Below are 27096 nucleotides of genomic sequence, written 5' to 3' on the forward strand. Positions count from 1 at the left end.
ATGGCTTCTTTTAAATAAAGAAAGAGAAGAGCTGGTATTTTTTTTTGTTTCCCAAAGATCTTAACAGTTTCAAATATACACCAGTCTTAGATTCTCATGTGTATGGAGACTTCAAAGAACCTTCCGGTAACATCATAGCTTACTGTAATGCTTAGAGGTTTCAAAAAAATGTAAAAGTCTGTTTAAATAAATTTAATTTTAAAAAGGTACAAAGTCTTGTGTTACATAAAGGAAGAAAGAATTTAGATACCTCTAATAACGCAACACCTTCAAATCTATACCATTTGAAGTTTCTGGTTGTTTCAGGACAATAAATGAATATAAAGATTTAGAAAACATTACTGGCAATCCAGATATTTACAAAATATCTTTCTAGTAACACATAGCCATAATGTTGGAAAATTATACAAAAATCCTTATGGTCTACTTAGTTAAGAACATAAAATGTAGTATGCTCAGATCCTTTTAAACTAAGGAGGTTTGCCCATTATCTTGGGTCTGTGGGAAACGTTGAATTCCAGAGATGTAAGAGAATTTAATGATTATGGAATTGATTGGGTAATTTGAAGACTACAGAGAATTTCTTTTAATATCAAACCTAATCCAATTTAATTCTATGTAAAGTCCTTTGCATTATATGGTAGTCTGTGCATAGACTTGCGGATTTTTTCCCTGGACGTCTCATATCACATATAATGATGCCTAATGTTTCACAAAACGAGTGACATTCAGCTCATCCCGCAAAAAGCAAGTATTCCTTTGGTCAGGTCTGTCATTTTTGTCATCTTATAACAATGCTGGTCTCAGTTTTTTTATTCTGAAGAACTTTTTTATACAAGGGGATTAAAGTCATACATGAATACCATGACATTGCTAGGCTATACCATATAGTGAAACTGACAGTTTAATATTTTCACTAAATATTTATTACAGAAGAAACTATCCCTAGAGGGAGAGCAGGTCAGCCTCTGCCAGATTAAGGTTGAAATGAAGGCGACCAAAGACAAAGAGATGGGGCCAGAGTTTGCACTTAAGGTGAGATTGTTGCTTCAGCATAAGCTGTGTACTAAGAGTTTGATCACTTTTAAGACTTTAATACAACAGTTCAAAGTGAGCTCCTTTTACTTTTTGTAGGTACTGTAGTATTTTATCCTGTTTCTCAGATTCAGCCATTCATTCTTGATAATTCATTGTTCTGCTTTTGCACCTTCTAGTTAAATGCTTTGAACAGTGATCTCATGCATGTCGTCTTCATACATCTGAAAAGCTCTAAAATGCCTGATATTATCTTGGTGTCTGAACTATTAACCCTGACATGTTTTTACATCTTGGTATGGTGAATTGGTCTGCGTTATGCCATAAATATATTCACACTAAGGTTAAAACTGTATTGAATGGTACTGCATTAATGTTGCCAAACCAACATTATAGGCTAGTATGTAACTGGCCTGCTTTTGCATTTGAACAGCTTCCCTACAAAATACTTCTCCTTTGGCTTTACATATTCTTCTGATCGCTATGCTTAACTTAATTCACTGAAACATAAAAGTAGAGCAAAACAAAAGCTTGAAAGTAAGGTTAGTGTTTTAATATTTTGCTCCTGTAACTAAATGTCTATCTGGTTAGTGCTACATGTTTATAGAACATGCTGTACTGCATTTCAGCACCATGTTTACACTAACAGCTAAAATTGATGAAATACTACCTCATCAGACTCATACACATACGGAGCATGAAGTCGTATTTCATTAATATAACCAGCATTTTTGCTGTGATCCTGTTTGTATCACCTTCTGTTAGAACCATTAAATGCAGATATTGTGACTATAGCAAGAGAGTCACAGAAGCTCATTTTTGGGATCCACATAGCCACATGCCTCTTTTCTTCTGTTGCTAGGGAGTACTTAACTGTGAGCATATGAAACCAGATCTGTTTGGCAGTATCTAAGATGAACCATTATCTTTGGAGATGACATTGAAAGAACTGCGTTTCAGGAGAACACTATACTCATGCCTAATCTGAGAACAATTAGCAATCAAGTGTTTCAGAAAATAAAAGTGCTATTTGCACCTTGCATTAATCAGCCTAAATTGTGTTTTAAATAGCTGTTTTTCTTTTAATTGTGTTGACCTCTTCTTAACAGAGTACTGATGTTTTTGGGGGGTAATAGTGGGTAGAAGTTTGAATAAAGAAAAAGATAAGTGAATGGGGCTATCAGAGTTCAATAAGCAAAGGCAGTGCCCAACATTTCAGGCAATTATCATTTCTCTCCAATTGGCAGCAATTTTTCACAATTTGGAATAATGTGTGACTATTATGGTTTGTGTTCGTAATTACAGCCCTTTAACTGATCGGTCAGAAGCAGGACACCACACAAAGAGCCCCTGCTGTGCTCAAGCAGTCTTTAATGTGTGTCAAGTGCCTTTTTAACTTTGTTTGTTTTTCTTTCCTTAAAGTAAAATGGAATAAAAAGTATAACATTAGCTTTATAGAACCAATGCGCCTTGGAGAGATTAAATCTATGTGACTTTAGTTCTTTGCAGAAATTTATTTCCTGATAATAGAAAACTCTGTCTTGCTTCTCTGTCATTTAAGTATCAGGTTGTACAGTGAAGCGGGCAAATGGGCTGAGGACATTTGTTTATAGTCTGCAGTGTAACACTGACTACACACTGCTTAATCGTTACACTTTTAGAAAGTACATTGTTAATATAACTTTATAAATAGTATGCATAATGTCATCAGTTTATTAGATACACCTTGCCATCCAATGTAACTGAAGTCTCATTCAATAGAAGGATTGGATTTGGGAAATAAGGATATTTAGAGGAGCATTGAATGTTGAATATTTTTATCAGACTTGTAAGGCATTCATCTGGGTATTTCTCAGTTATGTTGTATTAGGTCAGCATTAACTATTGTGATCCAACCTTTCCAAACCCTTTGTACTTCTGCTTGTGACAGAATGGAATAATGCTGTGTGTGTTTCCCTTTTTCAAAAAGCACTCATATTTTTCACTTTGCCAGTAAATACTTTATATATGGTTAATCCGGTCAAATAAAAATCAGTTACTGTTCATTGCCAAAATGGCCTGTTGACAACAGAAGTGAAGAAAACAAAAACTCCATTTAAGAACATAAACCTTTAGGGGAGTGTCCAAGGTTGCTTTCAATAGACAAAGTCACAGTCAAAATCAGAAAAGGTCACAGTTATACAATCATTGACCAAATGACACCCACACTTTTATGAGCAGTTAACAACCCAAGCATGCTGTACGTGTTCCGGGTAGACTAATAGAAAGGTTGTATTCTTGGATTTCAAAAACTGTCAGTATGTCTGCGTCAGCTCTCATGGACGAGAATAATAGCCTTAGAATGTAGCAGTAATATTGAAGTGCCACAGTAGGATATTGAGAAGAGAAACAGATTAGTGGACTATCCTTAAAAGGTTATAATGATTATCACAGTAGTTTTGCGCAAATCAATAACAAACATGAAAGCTAGTCAACAGCTCAAATCAGGCCTTGTCAGTCTAAAGAAGTGGAACTTCAGTCTGAATTTTTCTACTGTTACTGATGGGCCATCCCTAACACAAGCAGGCAGTTTAGTCCACAATTTTCTCACCCAATAACTAAAAGCTACAGTACATCTCCCACTGTTGTTTTATTAATCACTGAAATCTTTAGTAGACTAGCATCCTGAGACGAGATTTCTATGCACTGATTATCTCAAACTAGGCTGACCCACCTTTTAAGGCGACCTTTTAAGTTGACCACTTCTTAAGGCAATTCAATATGATGATCAATTTGATAATTTTATACAAACTCATTAATTTGGTTATTTTGCATTTGAGCGGTATTACTTTAATACTCGTAGTTTTTGTTATTTTTGTGATGAAATTTAAACTTTTTTTCTATATTGAGGTCGCCCTTTTGAACCCCCCTGATATTTACTACGCGGTGAGGCATTTGTACTCCATCAACATTAATTATTTCCAGAGACATAATTTTGTCTATTTTTCCAGCGCATCGCGCACAAAAGCAAGGGAACGATGGGAGCACCAGAACTCTGCTCACATCATGTTGCTTCGTACCGCAAACTACAAGTAGTAAGTCTGTGATAAGCAGAATACCGCTGCGCTTTCCACTCACGGGACGGAAGGACCATCCCGACTGCTTTTATATAGTAAGAAAGAAGAAGAAGATATCGCACAGTCTGGAGTAGAAAATCATGTTTTACCTGGAAAAACGAAACTACAAATCCCATCGTGCATTGCAAAATGGGCGGGGCGTGTGTGAAACTCCACGCCTGCATAGCACTCACAGGACGGAAGAACAATCCTGACCACTTTTATATAGAAGGATAAGTAAATAGGGTCTAGGTCATGGGTTCTCAATGTCGGTCCTGGGGACCCCCTGTCGCTGCAGGTTTTTGTCCCAACCAGCTTCTGTTTTTAATTGAACTCCTGAGCTAATTAAGTGAACTGATATTTCCCAAGTTCTGTGTTTAAGGAACAATATATTAATTAGAAAACTAAGTTTGCTAAAAAAAAAATATTAAAATGTACCAAGCAGTTATATAGGAATAATGTATTTTTTTCTTTTTAACAGTATTTTCATCTTGATTTTCATTCTACTTTTCTAGGTGTTCTAATTGTTTAATTAATCCATTATTTACTAATTAGTGGGTCCGATGCTAAAGTAGCTGCAGCTTTTGATTATTCAGTGTTGTTTGCCTGGGTGTCTGCTCTGCTCGTTTTAAGTTGTCATTATTAAGATACAATGAAGGGGGAAAAACTGCACAGAGAAAGAGCAAAGTATAATGAAATCAACAACAACAACATTTATTTATATAGCACATTTTCATACAAAAAGTAGCTCAAAGTGCTTTACATAATGAAGAATAGAAAAATAAAAGACACAGTAAAAAAAGAAAATAACTCAACATTAATTAACATAGAATAAGAGTAAAGGTCCAATGGCCAGGGGGGACAGAAAAAACAAAACAAAAAAAAAATTCCAGATGGTTGGAGAAAAAAATAAACTCTGTGGGGATTCCAGACCATTAGACTGCCCAGTCCCCTCTGGGCAAACAAAAGAGAGTTAAGCATTTATAGCAAAAGCAGAAATATTTATAAATGTCTTATAAATGTAAAAATCATGCTGCTATGCTTTTCTGAATGTCAAATAAAAGAAAAAAAAAAAGCTAATTAAATGAGATCAGTGCTATCAGGTTTTGTCACTGATTAGGAATCTGGTTGGAACAAAAACTTGCAGCCACAGGGGGTCCCCAGGACCCACGTTGAGAACCCCTGGTCTAGGTCATTTAAAACTTATGTTTAACAAAAAGGATTTTGAAATTAGCTGTAGACTTTACTGGAAGCAAATATAAATACGTACGAACAGGAGTGATGCAATTGTACACCACAATTCTATTAGTGGTTATTCCTCCAGCATTTTAAATATAATTAGTTGCATGATTTCGCCAATCCGTGAATAATACATTACAGTGCTCAGTTCTACTAGAAACAAATGCATGAATTAACATCACTGTTTTCCATAGTTAGAAAACTGTTTTTCGATAGTGTTATGTTTTATAAATGATTAGGCCTACTGAGGTAAGACGGGCCAAGTCTTCATTCCAGTCTATACTGTACAATTACCATCCATCATCCAACCCACTATAATCTTACTACAGGCCTGCCGGAGCCAATACCAGCCAACACAGTGCAGGAAACAAACCCTGGGCAGGGAGCCAGCCCACCACAGGGGGCACACACACACCCACACACCAAGAACACACTAGGGGCAATTTAGGATTGCCAATGCACCTAACCTGCATGTCTTTGGACTGTGGGAGGAAACCTGAGTACCCGGAAGAAACCCACACAGACATGGGGAGAACATGCAGAATCCAGACAGGGAGGACCCAGGAGACGAACCTAGGTCTCCTAACTGCGAGGCAGCCCCGCTACCCACTGCACCACCGTGCCACCTCTGTACAGTTACCATTAATTAATAACATTACGTTTTTTATTCAAAGACCAGTAGTTATTGCTTATCCAAATGGTTTAGCTGTTGACACATTGAAAGAACACAGTAGCAGAAATGTCATTGAAAAGACATGCTTGAATACCACCCGCATTAACAGGGAAAGCAAATGTTATGGAATGTAATTATATTGTGCAGTAACAGAATGCAAAGTGAAAACAGTAACGGTCAAAATACAGTACTGAGCCCTGAGGAACACCATGTTTAAATTCAGAATTTAGTGGTGAAGTAATATCATCACACCTGGTATGCAATCAGAAGAATAATAAGTAATTGTGATAATTTTTAGAAAAGGAAGGTCATTAAGAGAGTTGTCTTCACCTTAACTGGAGGGATTTTACATTTTTTTCCAAAACTTGGCAGCAAATACACAATTTAATGAGAAATAGGAATAAAAAAGTTGTGTTCCAGGGATCCCTGTACTAGTAAGTTTATTTTTATTAAAACATAAAATCAAAAATGTTTTTGTAGTTTAAAATTCTGTTTTCTAAACCTAAAATCAATGGCAATAAAGCTGTGTTTCCTGATGATGTTAAACTAAGTACACTACCCAATTTCTGTCTCTTTACTGAACCCTAGCCCAGAAAAGTTTGTTTCCTTTAGTTGAAGCAGAAACAAATAATTTTACGTTCTTTCATAAATGTGAAAAATTGGTTGAAGAAGAGGCCTTGAGATAATTTTATGTCAGAAACTATACAGTATATTACTTCTAAAAATCTATGTGATTTAGCATTCATTAGGATGTTCAGATTAAAACCTGAGCCTAACAAAATTATAGTACAGGGCAGCACTGCTGCCTTGCAGTAAGGGCGTGAGGATTTGTGTCCTGAGTCATCTTTCTATGTGGAGTTTGCATGTTCTTCCTGTGTGTGTGTGGATTTCCTCCATGTGCTTTGGTTTTCTCCCTCTGTCTAAAGATATGCAAGTTCTTACCAATATGTACTGTAATTTCTCCACAAAACCTGAGATTAAAAATTTCTCTCTGCCTCCGTTACAAACTACATGCAGGAAATAAAATATATAAAACAAAAACATTTTTGGGGATATAGTATTCCTTTAAGAATATCAAAGTAATCATACAGAATTATCCTCTGATACTCAAAAGCCACTAAAATGCCAAAAGGAATCCCAAATAAAAAATATTAAATACATAATAAATACTTAACAATGTCTAAATCATAACATGTGATCTTAAATGAGAATGTTGAAAACTGTCATACAAATGGACAGCAATAAAATTGCAAGTCTTCTGAATAGTGTGGACAGATATTGTGTAAAGGTATAAAAAAAAACTTTTTCTGGCCCATTCTGAATGCTATTCTAAACTAATAGAAGAAAACAGAAATGGAAAGTTGAAACTACCATGTAGAATGCCTACATATATTAGAAGTACAGATTATTTGAAATGTTTAAATATAAAAATGAATACTATAAGATCTCATATTTTCCAGTCATCTCACAATTGTAACTATGCAGTGTCATGCCATATTTGTCCTTGCGCACACCGCATTGGCAGTTTTAACTTTATAGCAGAACAGGCTATTATAACTCTAATTTCTGAAATGAAACCTACTACCTCTCCTTAAAACTAGTTTAACACTCAATCACTGATCTGACACCATTCGTTCTTAACATTATCAATAGATTTTTAATTACTGGGACTGTTCATAATGCACTAAAATGTTAGTCGTTAGACCATTATCAAAAATAAAAGAGCTAGACCAAAATATGCCTAATTAAAATAGGCCAATCTCAAATTCTTTTCACTCTTAAGTACTTTAAAAAGTAGTTGCCACACTGCGTCAGTCTTAACATACTCATTACAGTTTACTTGAGAAGATTCAGTTTATCTTTCATACTGGTCAGAGGACAGAAACAGCAATAACTTTTATTGTAAATGATATTTGAATGCCTTCTGATGAAGGAGACAATACAGTTATTATGTTTCTAGATCTAACCGCAGCTTTTGACACCGCTGACCACTGTATTCTGTAACGTAGGCTATAAAATTACATTGGGCTGTCAGGCACTCTCTTTACATGGTTTAATTTAGATTTAGCAATTTGATGCAGAGTGATGATAATTTTCGATACAGTATATGCCATTTGAAGTTTCTGGTTAATTCAGGGAGATAAATGAATCCAAATATTCAAAATTATCCTCAGCCCATATGCTCACTTATTGCTCACTTGTTTTGGCAACACATTTGCCAACTCGAGGTTCCCAAGAATACTGGAATATTGTACATAAATTCTTATAGTCTCCTTTTTTTAAGAACACATAGTATGCAAGCAGGCTTAGCTGAGGAAGACATGATAATGCACAGATCTACTCTGAAGTGTTATTTACATGAACAGGGCATTCAAGGAAGAGCCATCAGAAGGAAACCTTACCTGTGATCTCATCTAAAAAAAAATAGAGTAACGACCTAACAAGTCCCGAGACGTTACAACCGAAAGGGTGTGCAAATGTTTGTAAATGCCACATTTACTCTTTTATTTATTTATTATTTTAATTTTTTTACATTTTATCAAATAAATCATAATCATTCGTTAACATTTTCATAAATGTTCCATTGTTTTTAGTTTGTTTACTGTAAAAGTTGTATTGTAATATGTTGTAGTACAACAAAATATATATCGATATGTAGTGCTTGTAAATACATATTGTATATTTTATATTTATTGTACTATGTTGGTTCCAATCAATTGCACACAAGCCCCTAAGGTGTTGCCTCAACTGGTGACGGGCATGCTACCATTGGACTCTGGAGCAGTGGAAATGTGTTCTCTGGTTTGATGAAACACACTTCACTGTCTGGCCATCTGTTGGAGAAATCTGGGCTTGTTGGTTGCCAGGAAAAACTACCTTCTGGACTGAATAGTGCCTACTGTAAAGTTTGGTCGAGGAGGGATAATTATCTTATTCTGTTTTTCGGGTTCATTGGTTGCATGGAATAGTACTATTAATGCTGTAGCATAAAAAGATGTTTTAGATAATTGTGTACTTCCAACTTTGTCCAACAGTTTGTGGGTGGTCTTTTTCTGATACAGTAGGAGTGTGTCCTTGTGCATAAAGGAAGGTCCATAAAGACGTTATTTGATGACTTTGGTTTGGTAGACCTTGCGTGGCCTGTAAAGAGCCCTGACCACATTTCCAACTGAATACCACTGGGATGAATTAGAATGCTGATTGTGAGCCAGATCGTCTCATCCAACATCAGTAACTTACCTCACAAGTACTCTTTTGGCTAAATGGACAGAAATTCCCACAGTCAAACTCCAAAATTGTGTGGAAGACTTTCCCAGAAAGTGGATGCTATTATCTGCAAGAGAGGAGCAACTCCTTATTAATGGCCATGGTTTTGGAATGGAATGTCCAATAAGCTAATATATAGGTGTGATTGTTAGGTATCCTCAAACGTTTGTCCATATAGTGTACCTTTAAATTTAAACTATTGATGCCATTGTGAAGATATAATCCCAATCTAACTCCCATCTAAAAGACTCTTATTTGATGACCACATATTGCCAACTATAGTAGTGAGGAAGTTGACTCTGAGGGCTGAAATGGCTCTGAATGACATGTATGTAAACAACAGGATGGCAAATGACATGTGAGCCACGTTGGGAAATTAATGTCACAGCATCACAAACAGTGTTAACATCTATGCTGATACATTGTACCCTCATAAACCATAAACACTTTCTAAACAACAAGCCAATGGAGTCTCCTGAAGGATAGGAAGGATAAGAAGTAAGCTTCCTGTTCTGATGACAGAGAGACTCTAAAGAGTGTACAGAGAATGCTGAAGACAAAGCTAAGTAAAGGGAGGGAAGCTCACAGAACTAAAGTAGGAAACAAACTTACCTATGAAAGATGTTTGTAATGTAGTGGGCATAATTATTTAGCTCAGGTTCCTTAAAGGGAATGTGGACAAAGCTTATGCCCTGAACCAATTATTTAATAGATTTTCCTTCCCTCCCACTGACACAACCATCTTACTGTACAATGACCAGGCCCCCACACCATCTCCACTGCATCAATAGTTCCTACCACTTCAACTAGTATGGCCAGTTATGAGTTCTCTTGTGATGATTATTATGGGGTGTCTATAATGGATCATCAAGTGAGGAGACAACTGATGAGACTTCATAATGGGAAATCTGAGGACCAAATGGGGTTAATCCTAAGGAACTTAAGGCCTGTGCTGACCAACTTTGTAAAGTCCTGTGCTGTTTGTTCAGTCTGTAATTTAGGGCTTGTTTATACCAAGTGACCAAAACACATTCATACTTGGGGTGGCACATTTGACTAGTGTATTGATAGTCTCCTAGTCCTTCATAATGAATAGATGCACTTCAGATATTTTTTGCATGTCTGTGTTGCGTGTTGATTACCATTTGCATCATATTCAGTGTTTCCTTCATCATTCTGGCACTCCTATAACCAGCCTGTCCTTGAAATACACTACTTTGGATGCACAACACTGCATCTACATCGCCCTGTAGTTAGAAAATATTCCATGCACAGCACATGGTGAAAACCTAGCGCTCTGCAGGAATGCCCAGGGGTGTGCCTCTATGTCTAACGCCATTTTCGCTGCACTACCTGGGTGCTTCAACTATAAGCCACCATTTAAGTCTCCAGAAAGCGCTTCTGCTATGGAAAATACCAAGTAATGTTCCAGTTACGAAGAAGGCAGACAACTCTTCAAATAATGATTGCAGACCAGATCATAAAGACATTTGAAAGCATAGTCCTGGACTCACTCCAGGTTGTCTTTCAAAGAAAGATTGGAGTGGATGATGCAATTATGCATATGTTCCACAAAGCTTAATCCCATCTGGGCCCAGCTGACACCACTGTGAGGATTTTGTTTGATTTCTTATTTGTCTTCAATACTCTTTAGCTATACTACTTACGCAGTAAGCTTAGGCATATGCAGGTAGATGAGTCTATAGTGTCCTCAATAATCACTTATCTGTGTAGTAGACTGCAGTTTGTGAGACTCAAAGACTGTGTTTCTGTAACAGATGTGAGCAACACTGGCGCACCATAAGGAATAGTCTGTCTATGTTTCTGTTTACCCTGCACACCACAGAATATAAATTTAATACCAGGTCATATCGCTTGCAGAAATTCTAAGATGATTCTGCTCTAATAGGGTGTATTGATAAGAGGGATTAGACAGGGTATAGGAATCAGGTGGAGGACTTTGTTCCTTGGTGCAAATAGAATTATCTTTGACTTAACTTCAGCAAAATCAATGAACTGATTATTGACTTTTGCCAGACCAAAAGGCTTGTAAACCAGTGCATTGTTCAGGAAGTACAGTGGGTATAGAAAAGAATCACCCCCTTCGAAATATTCCCATTTTTTTGCGTTACAGCCTTAAATGAAAACACACAAACCAATATTTTTTTCCAGCTTTACTTACTCAATGCAATTTATAACATCCAAGTGAAAGATATCACAGCTACATTTCAGAAGAATTTTAAAAATTGAAAAACTAAACTAAAAAATTATGATATAGAGTAAATAACTTTATTATATTTTCCACTTCCCAGTCAATAAAAAGGTTTTCTCAGTATTCTGCTGGTCCACATGTCAAAAAGGTTGGAAAGCACCGCTTTATATCACTTTAAGAGAGACCCCACTGAATCAACAATTTGATTAATAAGGTAGGCTTAGATATAGGATGTACTACCACGCTTCTGGAATGAGTAAAGACAAAATTGATGGTCATTATGAGCAATGATGTACATCTTCTGTATTAAACACTGTAAGTCAATACTTTTAGCCACTGAATTATTCAGCAGAAGTATGTTAAGAGTAATACTGAGGCTCTTTCATCCCAATGCTAATATGTCTTTATGTGATGAGTGCCTAAATGTAAGAGATGTTGCAGGCAGATAACGAACGGTATGACATGGCAGGAGCAAGGCCTAGGGGAGAAAGAATAGCAGGTGTTTACCACAATGATTCATATGGTCATAGATGCCAGTGACGAAACAGATACAATTGAACCCTCTATAGAGATTAGTAGGCCTCCCTGCTGCCTCATATCTTCTGATTTGGAGGAAAGGAATGCAGTAGAGGTCTGCACTGCACAGAGTTTTTGATACCACTCCTGAAAAAGTTTTTTTCCTTTTTCTGGCTACTCCCAACAAAATTCCATCCCGTTTCTGCTTACTTCTGCAGAAGGTTGCATTCTGCTCTGACTGCATTCATTTTCCCCTCCAAAGGTACTTGAATTGGGCATAAAGCCAAAGTGGATTCATAACAAGAAGAAACTTAAACAGGAAAAAAACAGCATGTACAGTAGATTTTCCCTTTTCAGTTACATGATACATCATTTGATGCATATACTTGGACACATCATCAGTGATAGAAACTGACATCATTGGATGTTTCAGGTCTTTCGAACTATCATACACCCTCTTCCAGGAGACCCATTTGAGGCTGAGGAGACCTCAGGCTATGTCCAAGTGGCTTACAGGAGCTCCAAGGTTCTCCTCTCTTTCGTCAGAGCCATCAGGAGGCTTTCTGTGCAGCCTCCATGTTATTCCTTATGGCTCTTTCCCTGCTTGTCCTGATGATGCCATAGGTTTCGTAGGCCTTCCGCAAGGATTGCCCTGCGAACCCTCTGCAACTCACTTCTACAGGCAAGCACCTTGTTCTCCACCCTTGCCCATCTGGAGAACAAAGACTTCTATATCAGGATGCTCTTTGTTGACTACAGCTCTGCCTTTAACACTGTTATCCCCCAAAAACTCACCCATAAACTGTCTGCACTTGGCCTGCATCCCACCCTATGTGACTGGCTCCTTGACTTTCTGACTGGCAGGCCCCAGTCTGTCAGGATTGGTAATAGGATTTCAGCCATCATTGTCACAAACACAGGCACCCCACAGGGATGCGTCCTCAGCCCCATCCTCTATACACTGTTCACCCACGACTATGTCGCCTCCCACAAAGATAACATCATCCTAAAGTTCGCAGATGACGCCGCAGTGATTGGACACATCACTGGTGGGGATGAGGCGTCCTACAGGAGGGAGGTGGACAATCTGGCATCAAGGTGTGTGGACAACAACCTCACCCTCGACACAGACAAGATGAAAGAGATGATAGTGGACATGAGGAAGGAGAGGAGACCTTAACAGCCACTGTTCATCTGAGAGCTTGAAGTGGTAGGGTGAGCAGCATTAAATAACTGGGCGTCTACATCAGTGAGGACCTCATTTGGACACTTAACACCACAGAGCTGGTGAAGAGGACTCAACAGTGGCTGTACTTTCTGAGGAGACTGAGGTAGTTTGGTATGTCGACTAAGATCCTCGGCAACTTTTACAGCTGCATTGTTGAGAGCATCTTGACCAGCTGCATCACCGTGTGGTACGGCAACACTACTGCTATTGACCGCAAACGCCTGCAGAGAGTGGTAAAGAATGTTGAGAAGATCACCAGGACCCCACTGCCCTCTCTGTAGAGCATCTATAACCTCCGCAGGAGAACTACCTTGATCCTCAGGAACCTCACCCACCCCCAACACGAACTGTTCACACTTCTACCCTCAGGCAGGAGGTATAGACATATGAAATGCAGGACTTCCAGACTAAAGAACTCTTTCTTTCCCAAGGCCATTAGAAGCCTAAATAACTGACTGGAGTTTACAACCATGGTCCACCTCATTCTATTTACCTCACTCAACTGTATTTGACTTGTCCATCACACACCTACCTGCATAAGTACACTTTATACTGCTGTTCTGTTTTTATACTCTATGCTGCCTCTGTTACTTATTATCTATCTGCTACTTATTATTTATGTTTATCTTTATACGTTGGTTTTGTCATTTGGTGTGGACTGCAAAGAAAAAATTTAATTGTACATGACAATAAACTTTGAACTTGACAGCGCTCAACCAGCTCCTGGCATTTTTCCCCTTTCCTCTCTTTAACAATAATATTGAGTAGATTGGTTACAATAATTAAAAAATGAATAAATAGATGGATAGATGAATCGATATAGGGTGACCAGAGGGTGACCAGGCAGCCTCTGGACTTTTCTTGGACTCGTCCTGTTTTTGAGATCTAAAATAACAGTACTTATAAAGTCCATACAATTTCCAGGAATTTATGTGGATCATTACTCAGGTTATGAAAACCATCTATAGACATACATATTTTGTCCATTCCATTTATTAAATATTTATGTTTTGAGCCTGCACATGATGTAATTTAAATGCGGCATAGGATTTGTTTAAAGAAAAGAACACATGGCAGTTGACATCTAGGAGGACTTGGCAAAGCCGCTATAAACCAACTACTACAGAAAGTGCCCAGAAAAAGTGGACATTTACCGACAAGTAAAATAAATACTTCAAATAATAATGTCCAGTTTTCAACTTGGAAACAAGTTGGGAGCTGAATGTGCATGTTTTAGTTCTATCACTTACAAATTAAAGCTTGTGTTCACTCTGCAAAGTACAAAGCTGCTATTCAGGGAGAATACTGATCGGCAGAAGTGATAAGACAGTTTGTTGAGGCTTGTTTCAGTGTGTTCCAAAATGTTCAAGTAAAACTCATAATTTTTAAAACCAATTGTAATTTCTTCTAATTTATGATGCATGTAGCTGTATATTACATGGAACTCTTCTTGCTACACTGGGGCTTGAAGATCATTCTCAGAATTTTCTGAAAGCTCTGTTTCATACATGCAGCACTGAGAGAAGCAACCAAAGCGAAAATGAAGGACAACGACTATGTCTTGCTTAAAAGTAAATTCCTATAGCATCATTAAAGAGTTTAAGTTGCAACTAGTGACGACAGAAGAACTGTGAAAAACACAAAATATGGATATAAACCATTCAGTTTGTTAGGTAAAATTGATAACATGCCTTTTATTTTTTTAGAGATATTATGCATAAGTGACAGCAGATGATTACTTTAGCTGAAGATCATCAGTTTTTTCTATTTTTCAGGTTCACCATGAACATGAAGATGAAGTTATGGGGACCATAAGGTCCGCCAATGACGCAGTAAGTATCTTTAATTCAAGGTCTTGAATAAAATAAAAGATTTCTTCCTTAAACTGAATGACGCACAGTTTGATATTATATTTATTGATCTGTTAAGAAATCAAGATATTCTCTTGTGTGAATTAATGGTCTGAATGAAAATACTATTTTTTAAAAAGTCATTTGTAGATGCAGGTTTCATTTTAAATTCAGTTTAATCACCTTTAATTACAGTAAATACTAAATTTTATGTTCTAAACAATGAACTCGTTATGCTGTTATGTCATGAACAGAGAACACGAGTATAATGTTCAACATTTTAAAAGATACAGGCATTTATAGGGAACTTCTGTTTCTGCAGGCTAATCTTTTAGTACCACTATTATTACATTTACTTGCTTAAGTTCATAGTATGTACTGGTAAAGTCTTTTTCTGTCTTCAAAAATAAGCATTAGAAAGGTCAAGAGCAATCCTGGGATTTTTCAATTATTTTCTCAACCCTGTTATTCTATTAGAGTGTATTTAGGAGCCAATAACATAATGTAGGCTCCAGCCCAGGACAGCTTGTCAGTCATTTCTCAAGTCAAATCAAGCGTATCGTCATGTGCACCTACAGTAGTACATTGTGTACGTAGGTCCAAAGAAATTCTTTTTTACATGTCCTCTGAAAACATCTAGCAACAATACAGTCTAAAAATAAGTAAATAAAAAACTATACACAGCATGATATATATTATCACAAAAGCAGACCACAGTCATCAAAAGGTTTGGGGCAGCCACCCATACATTGTGCCTTCGCTGCAAGAAGGGTTGAAATGATTGAGATGTTCATAGGTTTAAGTCCAAAACAGAACTGATTTTAGTTTGGTAAAATGTCCGTGACCAGAAGTGATATCATTTGGACCGGAACTGGAAGTGATGTCATCGAGACCGTAAGTAATGTCAGCCGGAGTGTTGTGACCGGAAGTGACGTCATCAATGGCACCGGAACCAGAAATGATGTCATCAATAGCGCCGCCACCTAGTGGGATTTCCTGAGGATAGTCTGCAAAGGACAGAGAGAGAAAGTTAGTGCAGCTCGCCACCCTCTGGTCTGGCGTGGTACTACTATTATTTAAGCCCTCTAGCTGCCTCCCAAGCACACGTGTTTGACAATATACATATGTATACTAAACAAGCTGTGTTATCTGACTTTGCCCATGAATTTTCATAAGACAATGGGTCTCTATTATAGTGACACCTGTTAATCAGATATATCAGAACTGCTATGTAACTAAGTACTTTTCTGCATACCATTTTTATTTATTTATTTAATAAGGGGCTCAGACCCCTGCTCGCTTCACTCGCCAACCTCCGGGCAGGTGCTACGAGCTAGCCAATTTTTGCGAATCTGCCGCTCGCATATGGGGAGGCAGATGTACAATTTAAACAGATTGTTATTTTCATGGGGATTGTTACATTTGCATTATAGAACTAACTATTTTACATTACAGAGAGTAATTGACCATAGTAAAAAATAGTAAAACGTAATTAATTGAAAGAAAATTATGTTTCATGTTGCGTTACAGGTATTTGTTGTACTATATGTTTTTGTTCTGTTTGCCTTTGAAATTAACATGCAAATATTTTTTAAACTTATATTTTTACTGTAAAACTTCAGTAAAAACTATTTTTTGAATTAACTTTTCTTCAATATCGCATTGAATTTTGATTCCGTATTTTGGACTTACATCGTGACAACGCAACGTATGACTTCCTGTGAGTGAATATCATTTCTTTCTCTTTAATAAATAAACCGACATTTTCGAATATTTGTCCCTGTGATTTGTTAATTGTCATAGCAAAAGCTTTTCTAACAGGAAACTGTAAATGTTTTAATACGAATGGCATATCAAGATTTGGTGTCTAATGTTACCCGCGGAAGATGTACTACATTACCTTTCTTGTTGCCTGTTAAAATTTTACATGTCAGAATTGTTCAACCAATTTTGAATACAGCTAATCTAGTCCTATTGCATAGCCTGTCACTCAGACATAAATTATGCAATAACATTACGATACATCCTTCTTTCAACAGTAATTCAGCCGGTGGAAGACCTGTCGGTGTTAACGGTTGTAGATATTCTACTGGATATTGAAAGCTGATGTTTTCATCTTCTGCAACATCACCACCAACTGTTTGAGCATAGTCTATTGATACACATTTAACCAATTTGCTGTGTAACCATTTTACAATTTTCACATTAATTTGTTTGACTTCATCGTTTCTCGGTGCTAGGATTGCCCGTGTACTCATTTCTTCTGTTGACAACCCTTCGGGATGAAATTCTTCAATAAGATTTGGACATAAATCTTCCTTTAATGGGAACTTAAAGTGAGGAAAATGTAAAAATTTATTAGAGGTGAGAACACAGGAACTGTGTCTGACAAAAGCATTCGTACGAATGAGAGGTGAGAGGACCTTGGGCGTGGTTGAAAATGGTTGAGAGGAGGGCAGGACTTGAAAAAATCTCTTGGCAAAAGTCTTATCTCGCAGGACATGAAAAAATCTCTTGCCAAAAGTCTTGTCTCAAGATTTTCTTTTACAATAGAGATTGATTGATTGATTGATTTATTTAACAAAGGGTAATATTGACAAGCAGTATTGTTGTGTTGCAGTGGTTAAGGCTTTGAACGTAGGACTTCAAAGCCTGAGGTTTAAAATTCAAATCCTGCTACTGGCATTGTATGATCCTTAGCAAGTCTCTTCACCAAATTATATTAAATAATAATAATTATTTACATTTATATAATACTTTTTTCATTACTCAAAGCACTTTCCATACAGTGAGAACCCTTGCGCAAACCTATGTTCACCTTGCTACCTGTTCTCCAATTGAAAAAAATAATTGGTTAAACTTCTTTTATATCTCAAATGTTGTGTGTTTCCTTGGATAAAGGTGGTAGCCCAATAGTAGTGATCAGAAGGTTGACTGCGGTTTTTCAAGTTTTTGGGAAGTTCTTTACCTGTACATTTTTTGGATTAGTGGGGAGATTTCAAATGGACAATTAGAATTAAGTACTTCTATATTTATCTTTTTGTTAATTATAACTAATATTTCTTTGATGTTTGGACTTGCTTTTCAAATTTTACTTGGCCTTGTAAATTTGTTACTACGTCTTTGTGTTTTTTCCTGATAAAGTAATTCAGAAGAAACATGTAGATTCACTTCACTTCAGGGTCTTCAAGTAGGCCACAGTATATAATGATTATAGGAATACTAAATTGCTTGTTCTACCACTTTACTGACACCATTGTTTAGTTCTTCAGAAAAGTTTTCTGAAGGCTAAAATGCTATATAAACTGCATTTACTAACAGTGGACAGACATATGTGATCATAGGCTTTCTTTGGAACATCAGTTGTAGTTTATGGAATGTGACGGATGGCGAGGACCCATGCCTGGCCGGGACGCCCCTTCACCTCATCTGCCAGGTGGACAAGGGTGGGAAGCCCAGTATCTCCCCATGGACGCTAGATGGCAGCCTCCCTGGGTTGCAGCAGTGCCTCAGACCCTCAGGGCTTCATGGGGTTTGGAGTTCTGTGCAACCCTGTGGAGTTCTGCAGGCACTGCCAGGGGGTGCTGCAGCAGGAGCTCCTGGCCTCTTTTGGGCACTAGTTTCATCTTACCTGGAAGTGCAGCCGGATGTCGCCATTCAAGCACCTGGAGCACTTCCTGGTACCCAGTAAAAGGTCGCCAGCGACCACAACTCAGGGGCCAGAGTCGGGTGAAAAGAGGACAAAGCTTGCTGAGGAGGAGAGATGGTGGAAGAGAGAAGTGCTTGGTGAGACTTTTGTACTGTGCTTGGGACTGTGTTATGGCTGGAGGAGATTATGGGGAAGACATGCCCTCCAGCTGAAGAAAAATAAACAGTTTATTGGTTGTACACATGCCTCCTGTGTGAATCTGTGTTGGGCTCAATATAGCGCCTTTTCTTACAGGAGATTCATTTCCTTCTTTTGTGTGTCCTCAGCTAGACCCTTTGGAAAAGGAGTGGATTTATTCTGCAGCCTGTGGAAGGCTCCCAGTGTTATCTCACCTCTTAGAGCAGGAGCCAAATCTGGTGCACAAAAAGGTGAGTTCATTTATCAAAGAACTGTTGATGCTGACAGTATTTAACAAATGTCTGAAGAAACAAAGACTAAAATGAAGCAGCTCATTTTAAATTAAGTACAGGCCATTTCACATTCCATGACTTTTTCCAGATTTTCAGTTGCAAACTTCATTTACGTAATCTTAGTGAGATACAGTAAGTTATGGCACGCTCCTGTGACCATGTGACATACCCAATGACACAGTACAACTAGTTTGTGTCTTGCCTTATTAAAATCAAATAGGTTTCCTAAGTCTTAGGGATGTTGTATGCAAAAACTGACAATCAATGAAAATACTGGGAAGTATAATGTATATAATGCAGTAATGAAGAATAATGAATGCGGGTGGTTTGGACCTCACAAACAGAAGGAAGTCTTACCTGTCTAATGTCTCATGTTTTATGTACCACAATAGAATATAAGAAAAGGCTGAACTTGCAGTAACTTTTAAACCTTTACATAGGCACTGACTCCATCAGGCAGTTTGGTATTGACTGTCAGAAAAAGGGGCGAGCTCGCACTATTTTAGAATTGTGAAACTGTTTTGGAAAGTCATCACATAGTCTTGTAATTTGACATGTCATGTAATACTGCACCTAATTGTGTAATGTGACATTGGCCTAAATTGCTTATTCAACCTACTAAACAATATCCCTTATGGTAAAATGATATTAGACATTTAAGTTTTAATTTAAGCTAACATTATCAACTACTAGCCCTGTGTTAAATACTCTCATGTGAGTTTTCTGCATGCGTTTTTCTCCAGGTACTCCCACAGCCCCATAGACATTAAGATTAGGTTAATGGGTAATTCCAAATAGGTCCTGTGTATGTGCCCAGTGTTACACTGGTGCAATGACCAGGGCTGATTCATGCATTGCACCCAGTGCTTTCAGAATAGCCTCTGACATACTACAACCTTGAATTTGCTATAAACAAATTTATTAATATTATGTTATATAACATCAGCCAACCATTAAAACCAATGACAAATGAAGTGAATTAGATTGATTATCTCTTTACAATGGCACCTGGCAAGAGGTGGAATATATGAGACAGCATGTGAACAGTCAGCTCTTCTGTGTTAGAAGCTGGTTAAATGGGCAAGAATTAGGATATGAGGTTTATTACCAACAACTATTAACAAAGAAAACACACGTGTTGGCTATTTTTTTTTTCTATAATGTCACCAAGTTTCAGTTATATTAGTCAAAGTGTTTTTGAGATTTTTGGATACTAAGCCAGAACATTAAAACACAACTCACAACTGAAGTGAACACCATTGATTATCTTGTTTCAAAGGCACTTGTGAAAGGGTGGGATATATTAGGCAGCATGTGAACAGCCAGTTCTTGATGGATGTGTTGGAAGCAAGAAAAACTGGCAAGCATAAGGATCTGATTGAATTTGACAAATAAGGACAACCAGTGAACTGGCAATTAGGGTCATGGGCGCCTAAGTCTGTTTGATGTGTGTATAAAACGAAAGGCTGGCCTGTCCGGTCCGATCCCACAGAAAATCTACTGTAGCAGAAATATATTAAAAAACTTAAATGCTGGCCATGAGAGAAAGGTGTCAAAACACACTGTGTATTGCAGCTTGCTGCATTTGGGACTGGGTAGTTACAGATGAGTCAGAGTGCCCAAAAGCACCTACAATGGGCATGTGAGCATCAAAAGTAGACTGTGGAGTAATGGAAGAAGGTGGTCTGGTCTGATGAATCACTTTTTTCTTTAAGATCATGTGAACGACTGTACATTGTTTATTTGAGAAAGAGATGACAGCAGGATGTGTTGTTGGAAGAAAGCAAACCAGAGAAGGCAATGTGATGCTCTGGGAAATGTTCTGCTGGAAAACCTTGGGTTCTGGCATTTATGTGAATGTTACTTTGACACACATACCACCTGCATCAATAGTATTGCAAACCATGTACACCCCTTTATGGCAGTGGTACTTCCTGATGACAGTGACTTCTATAGCAAGGTAATTGTGTCCTGCCACACTGAAAACGTAGTTCAGGAACAGACTGAGAAACATGACAAAGAATTCAAAGTGTTGCCCCCCATATTGCCCAGATCTCAGTCTGATCAAGCATCTTGGGAGTCTGATCCATAGAGTAACCACCTCGCAGCTTAAAGGTCTTAAAGAATCTGATGCTAATGTCTTGGTGCCAGATACCACAGAACACCTTCAGAGGTCTTGTGGAGCCCATGCCTCATCACGTCAGAGCTGTTCTGGCAACACTAGCGTGTCCTACACAATATTAGGCAGATGGTTTTTAATGCTGTACCTAGTCTGTATGTGTTTTGAGTCTGAACAGGTCTTTGCTTACCAATTATGTATCCTGAAACCATGTTTAAGCTTCAAGGTTATCACTAGACCAAATCAGCAACAGTATAGCTGTTGAACTGTACCACTGAGTTATTTTAGAGTGGAGAATGGGGTCAAACTAATTGTCTCTTCTTTTTGTCTTGTGCTTTTAAAACAGGATTTCACCTCTGTAAGTATCTTAATTTTCATTAACGTACATTTACATTTTGCTTATTTTTCTTACTACTTTATCCAGTGTTATGTTCTTCACTATGTTCTTATTTATGTTCACTGTGTTCTTATTTATGTATTTTATTTGTGCTTGTTTGTTTTTATGTTTCTTTTTGAACCTTTAGTTCTATTTATTTTCTTTGTTAACTTTGATATCATTCTCATTTTACTCCCTTAAACTTTTCCTTCTTCAATCTTTATTATATATTCATGTTTCCAGGCTTGGCCTAGAAACTGCAAAGTTATATTATTTAGATCTAGTAAACTGTTCACACCTTGTCCATGTCTGTGTCCCAGTTGCCCTCATTCTGTGTTTATTTATTTAATTGCCTGAATGTATTATTTAGAGTATGTTTATCATCTTCAGCAAAACAGAGGCAGATACTTTGAGTCTGTTGTATGGAGAGGATAATTTAGTGTTGCATGGGTCCTTACATTTTATCAACATACTGAAGTAAAACAATATAGCAGATACAAACCATGATTATATTAATGGAATGAAAACTTCATAAATCAGCATACACTTCCATACATGCACAACACACCATTTTATGTGTTTGTGAAAAAAAATAGTTGGATTTACTCCAAGTATAAGAATAGATCATTGAATTGTGCACTACAAAGATGTGCTTTCCTACATAGGGACTGCAGTATGAAAGTATTACCACACTAAAAGTGTGTCCCTCCTTCCTTCCCTCACTTACAAAGAAATAATATGTGATATGAAAATATAAGAAGAGGTTTGTGTCATAATTAAAGAATCATCACATAATAATATGATGTAAGCAATGAAAACATGCATGCAGCAGGACAAAGTAGATGCACTATTTTCCTCTGTTTTCCAATGTTTGCTTCGTGCTACGTTTGAGGCTGGACATCGAGCTAATTTTGGAACTTTGGGAATAGCTCGATTTTTTTCAATAATATTTTCATGTTTTTTTCTTGTGTGCTCTGAAAAATGCCATAACCTAATTTTCTTCATTGCTTAAAGAGTTTCTTAAAAATGAATGCTTGACTGGTCCATCATGATGTTTTTCTCCAATTTCTTACCACTGGTTATTTTTTCTTTGATATTCTTAGATTTCTCTTTATACAGTTTTTCGGCAGTTTTATCTTATATTATGGCAATCAATTAATAAATTCTCATCTTCATTTTGTCTGTGTTACTGTTTGGTCATATCATTGCTTCCCATGTCTATCACTACACTAAAGTGATCACACTTTTTTCCATCTTTAATTTCTACTTCTAATGCTTTTGCTTATTTTCTCTCTATATCATTTCCCTTACTTTGCTTATGTAGCTACCTTCTTCTGTCTTAAATGACCTACAGACAAAACAGATCTTTTCCTGGTTCATAAGGATTTGGTTCTAAGGTCTGTAGGCCAGGTGGATTCCCCTCCTCTGCTTGCACATGGTTCCTTAAATCTGAAGTGATTTCTGTAAGACTCTAATGATCTCTTCTGTTCTTTCTGGGTGTTGGTCCTCCTGCCTCCTCATTTTTGGCTACTATCCCAGGGGGTAAGTCATAAATTGTTCATTAGTCTGCTTTTATAATATCTTCTTTGTTATGTTCAAACTTTACTGTTAATAACCAAATCTAAAATCATTTTCCCTTAAGTTGTAATATATCATATTCTAATATAACCTGAATAACTCCATTTTGAGAATAATCAAGCTAGTCACGTTTATTTATTTTGAGACAGTTGGCTATGCAGCAACCATATTGTTTCTAAGCTGTCACCATTATGATTAAATTTTTATAAATGACATCGCCCCTTATTGCACTTTATATAAATGATCTTTTTTTCTTCACTTTCTTGTTGTAACCGTGTTCAGTTACTGGTTTCATTAATAAAATGGACAACAACAAAAATATCAAAGAAGTCCAGCACATGTGATTTGTAGCATAAAATCACATGAACTGTTTTCTATGGTCCATCTATCTCTGTTTGTTTTTCCAGCAGCTTCTCTCTTAACCAGATATCTTTGTCATTAAAATAAAATGGCAGAGAATACCAGAGGAGTTGATTGATTTTTAATGCACATCCCATTCTGGAATGGTTTCCCTTTGAACTTTTTTTCTGTGCTAAAGAGAATCTAAATTTTATAACACTGTATTTGTGCTACACAGTACTTTTAGAAAGCAAATTGCTTTTCTTTATACCCATCAGTATATGATCCGTATTTTAATAAATATTTAAAAATGTGCTTTATTTCATCCTTTTGGATCACTGTGAAGACTTATTCCCTTTCTTTCTTTCTAAGTATTCTTGTAATAATGCTTAATGGTGTTTAGACAATACTAAATTTGCTTCTCTTTTGCATAGTGAATTTTTAGTTACACCTATTCATGATTACTTTTCATCTTAAATGAACAATCCAGAAATTTTATGAAACTCAGAATATGAACTGACTGAATCATAAAAGCAATGTAGCTTAACATGTCGATTTTTTGGGCTTTGAACTATACAACTATAATTTTTTTTTTTTTTTTCAAAAATTCAGTTTCTGCTCCACTTGATATTTATATTGTATGTTTTTGTTCTTCTTTTGTCTTAATGTATGTATATTTTTATGTAACTCTTGTTAGAAAATTTAAATGCACCTTCACATTTACAATAATTTCCCAAGTAAGCTGCTAAATACAAGACACAATTAAACAAGGCAGGATTTAACCTAGCATTAAGAAGTTGGTTGAATAGATAACCAGACACAAAGTTGCCATCCTAAGTACAAGATCAGGAATACAAACACCACTGTAGATTGTTACTGTTTTTAAGCCTTCTGTGTTAATGCTTCAGAAGGAACCTATAATGAAAACAGAAGCTTGGCTTATGGGCTAACAAAGTCTGGTTATCAGCATTTGTATACCGTGTCATTTTGTTCAGTATCAGAATTATTTTCAGTTCTCTATATATATATAATTTTTATTTATTATGATAGTTACTGTTATTATAGATTATCTCTCAGTATCATATTGGGACTACTGGATGCAGTAGTTTTTCAAGCATTGAATTTATTGGCATTGCTTTTGTGGATAATCATAGCAGTAACTCACATATGCTTCCTCTCTTTGTCCTTTTATGCTTTTATATTGACGCTAACATGCCTACCTGAGGTTTGTTTCTGTTGATCCTGACCAGTTCATCTTGGCTATTTTCAACCCTTTTACAGTTTGTAAGTATTTTCCTATTCCAGTTATGATTCATTAATTAATTTCTTAAGACATTTGTCAAAGATTATTCCTTATTTGGGGATGTAAAGACAGGAAAGCTGTAATTTTTACGTGCTAGCATCATAGTATAAAGAAGTATAAGAAAGAGGCAGAAGCACATATGCCACTCAAACTTCATTTAATCCAATGTGGAAGCGAGTAGACCACATAAAAAAGTAATTTTTACATAACAATGTAAAACATTAGGCCAAAATGTCGCCTGTTCGGCCACAGGTGAAAAACTGGAAAGTCAAAAAAGCATCAAAGGGAAAAGAGCATCAGGAGATGAAGTCTAAGTCAAAAACAAAGCAAAGTGTCAAAACCAGGAAGTCAAAGTTATCTACACCAAAGCCACAACACTATTCCAAACCCAGAGAACTAACAATTTGAAGCAAGAAGTCTTAGCCTAAAATACTTTCATAAACAAACTATTTTATTTATTTTATTTTATCTTTAATCTTGAACAGAGAATTACAGACTTATTTATCATGGCACCAGTGATGTCACGAGTGGCACTCCATGGCCATGCCCCCAACAACAAGTCATCGTGTTAGATATAACATTGGCTACTCACAATGGAGACGTCCATTAAAAACAGTGTTGCATTGTGGCAATTTAATAGATAGATAGATAGATAGATACTTTATTAATCCCAAGGGGAAATTCACATAATCCAGCAGCAGTATACTGATACAAAGAAACAATATTAAATTAACTAGTAATAAAAATGAAAAAAATTAAAATAAAATTAATGTTAGCATTTACTCCCCCGGGTGGAATTGAAGAGTCGCATAGTGTGGGGGAGGAACTCTCCTCAGTCTGTCAGTGAAGCAAAACAGTGACAAAAGTCTGTCACTGAAGCTACTCCTCTGTCTGGAGATGACACTGTTAAGTGGATGCAGTGGATTATTCATGATTGACAGGAATTTGCTTAATGCCCGTCGCTCTGCCACAGATGTTAAACTGTCCAACTTTACTCCTACAGTAGAGCCTGCCTTCTTAACAAGTTTGTCCAGGCGTGAGGCGTCTTTCATCTTTATGCTGCCACCCCAGCACACCACCGCGTAGAAGAGGGCACTCACCACAACCGTCTGGTAGAACATCTGCAGCATCTTACTGCAGATGTTGAAGGATGCCAACCTTCTCAGAAAGTATAGTCTGCTCTGACCTTTCTTACATAGAGCATCAGTATTGGCAGTCCAGTCCAATTTGTCATCCAGCTACACTCCCAGATATTTAAAGGTCTGCACCCTCTGCACACAGTCACCTCTGATGATCACAGGGTCCATGAGGGGCCTGGGCCTCCTAAAATCCACCACTAGCTCCTTGGTCTTGCTGGTGTTAAGGTGTAAATGGTTTGAGTCGCACCATTTAACAAAGTCTTTGATTAACTTTCTGTACTCCTCCTCCTGTCCACTCCTGATGCAGCCCACAATAGCAGTGTCATCAGCGAACTTTTGCACGTGACAGGACTCCGAGTCATATTGGAAGTCTGATGTATGTAGATTGAACAGGACCGGAGAAAGTACAGTCCCCTGCGGCGCGCCTGTATTGCTGCACACAATGTTAGACCTGCAGTTCCCAAGACGCACATATTGAGGTCTGTCTGTAAGATAGTCCACAATCCATGCCACCAGGTGTGAGTCTACTCCCATCTCAGTCAGCTTGTCTCTAAGGAGCAGAGGTTGGATGGTGTTGAAGGCGCTAGAGAAGTCCAAAAACATAATTCTTACAGTACCACTGCCTCTGTCCAGGTGGGAGAGGGATCGGTGAAGCATATAGATGATGGCATCCTCCGCTCCCACCTTCTCCTGGTATGCGAACTGCAGAGGGTCGAGGGCGTGGCGGACCTGTGGCCTCAGGTGGTGAAGCAGCAGCCGCTCCATGGTCTTCATCAGATGTGACGTCAGAGCAACAGGCCGGAATAATCTTGACTATAAAAAAATTACTAAAATCTAAACAATATAATTAGATAAAAATACATACATATTTACATTCTCTATGGTTTATAACCAAAGTAAAAAAATATCAAAGCTCAGAGAAAAAATTATGAAAGCTCTGAAAAATCTATTAAATATCCACCTTGATAAACATTTCAGGAAATGGTTACCCACAAAAGTTAACATATG

The 27096-nt window shown here is 37.2% G+C and overlaps 1 protein-coding gene across 4 annotated transcripts in view; it reads left to right on the forward strand.

Annotated features, from left to right (window-relative positions):
• Window positions 1–27096, forward strand: part of LOC120514455 (ankyrin repeat domain-containing protein SOWAHD) — a 57202-nt gene that overhangs the window by 21564 nt on the left and 8542 nt on the right. For 3 of the 4 annotated variants that reach the window (XM_039734847.1, XM_039734848.1, XM_039734845.1), the window contains exons 4-8: window positions 934–1035; window positions 15041–15097; window positions 19091–19192; window positions 21700–21711; window positions 24928–24930. In XM_039734847.1, coding sequence (XP_039590781.1) covers window positions 934–1035; window positions 15041–15097; window positions 19091–19192; window positions 21700–21711; window positions 24928–24930 — 276 coding nt within the window. Of the gene's footprint in view, window positions 1–933; window positions 1036–15040; window positions 15098–19090; window positions 19193–21699; window positions 21712–23268; window positions 23272–24927; window positions 24931–27096 lie in introns of all 4 variants that reach the window. The other variant, XM_039734846.1, reaches the window with a different exon arrangement.

This window comes from Polypterus senegalus, chromosome 14 (assembly GCF_016835505.1).
Source record: "Polypterus senegalus isolate Bchr_013 chromosome 14, ASM1683550v1, whole genome shotgun sequence".
NCBI lineage: Eukaryota > Metazoa > Chordata > Cladistia > Polypteriformes > Polypteridae > Polypterus > Polypterus senegalus.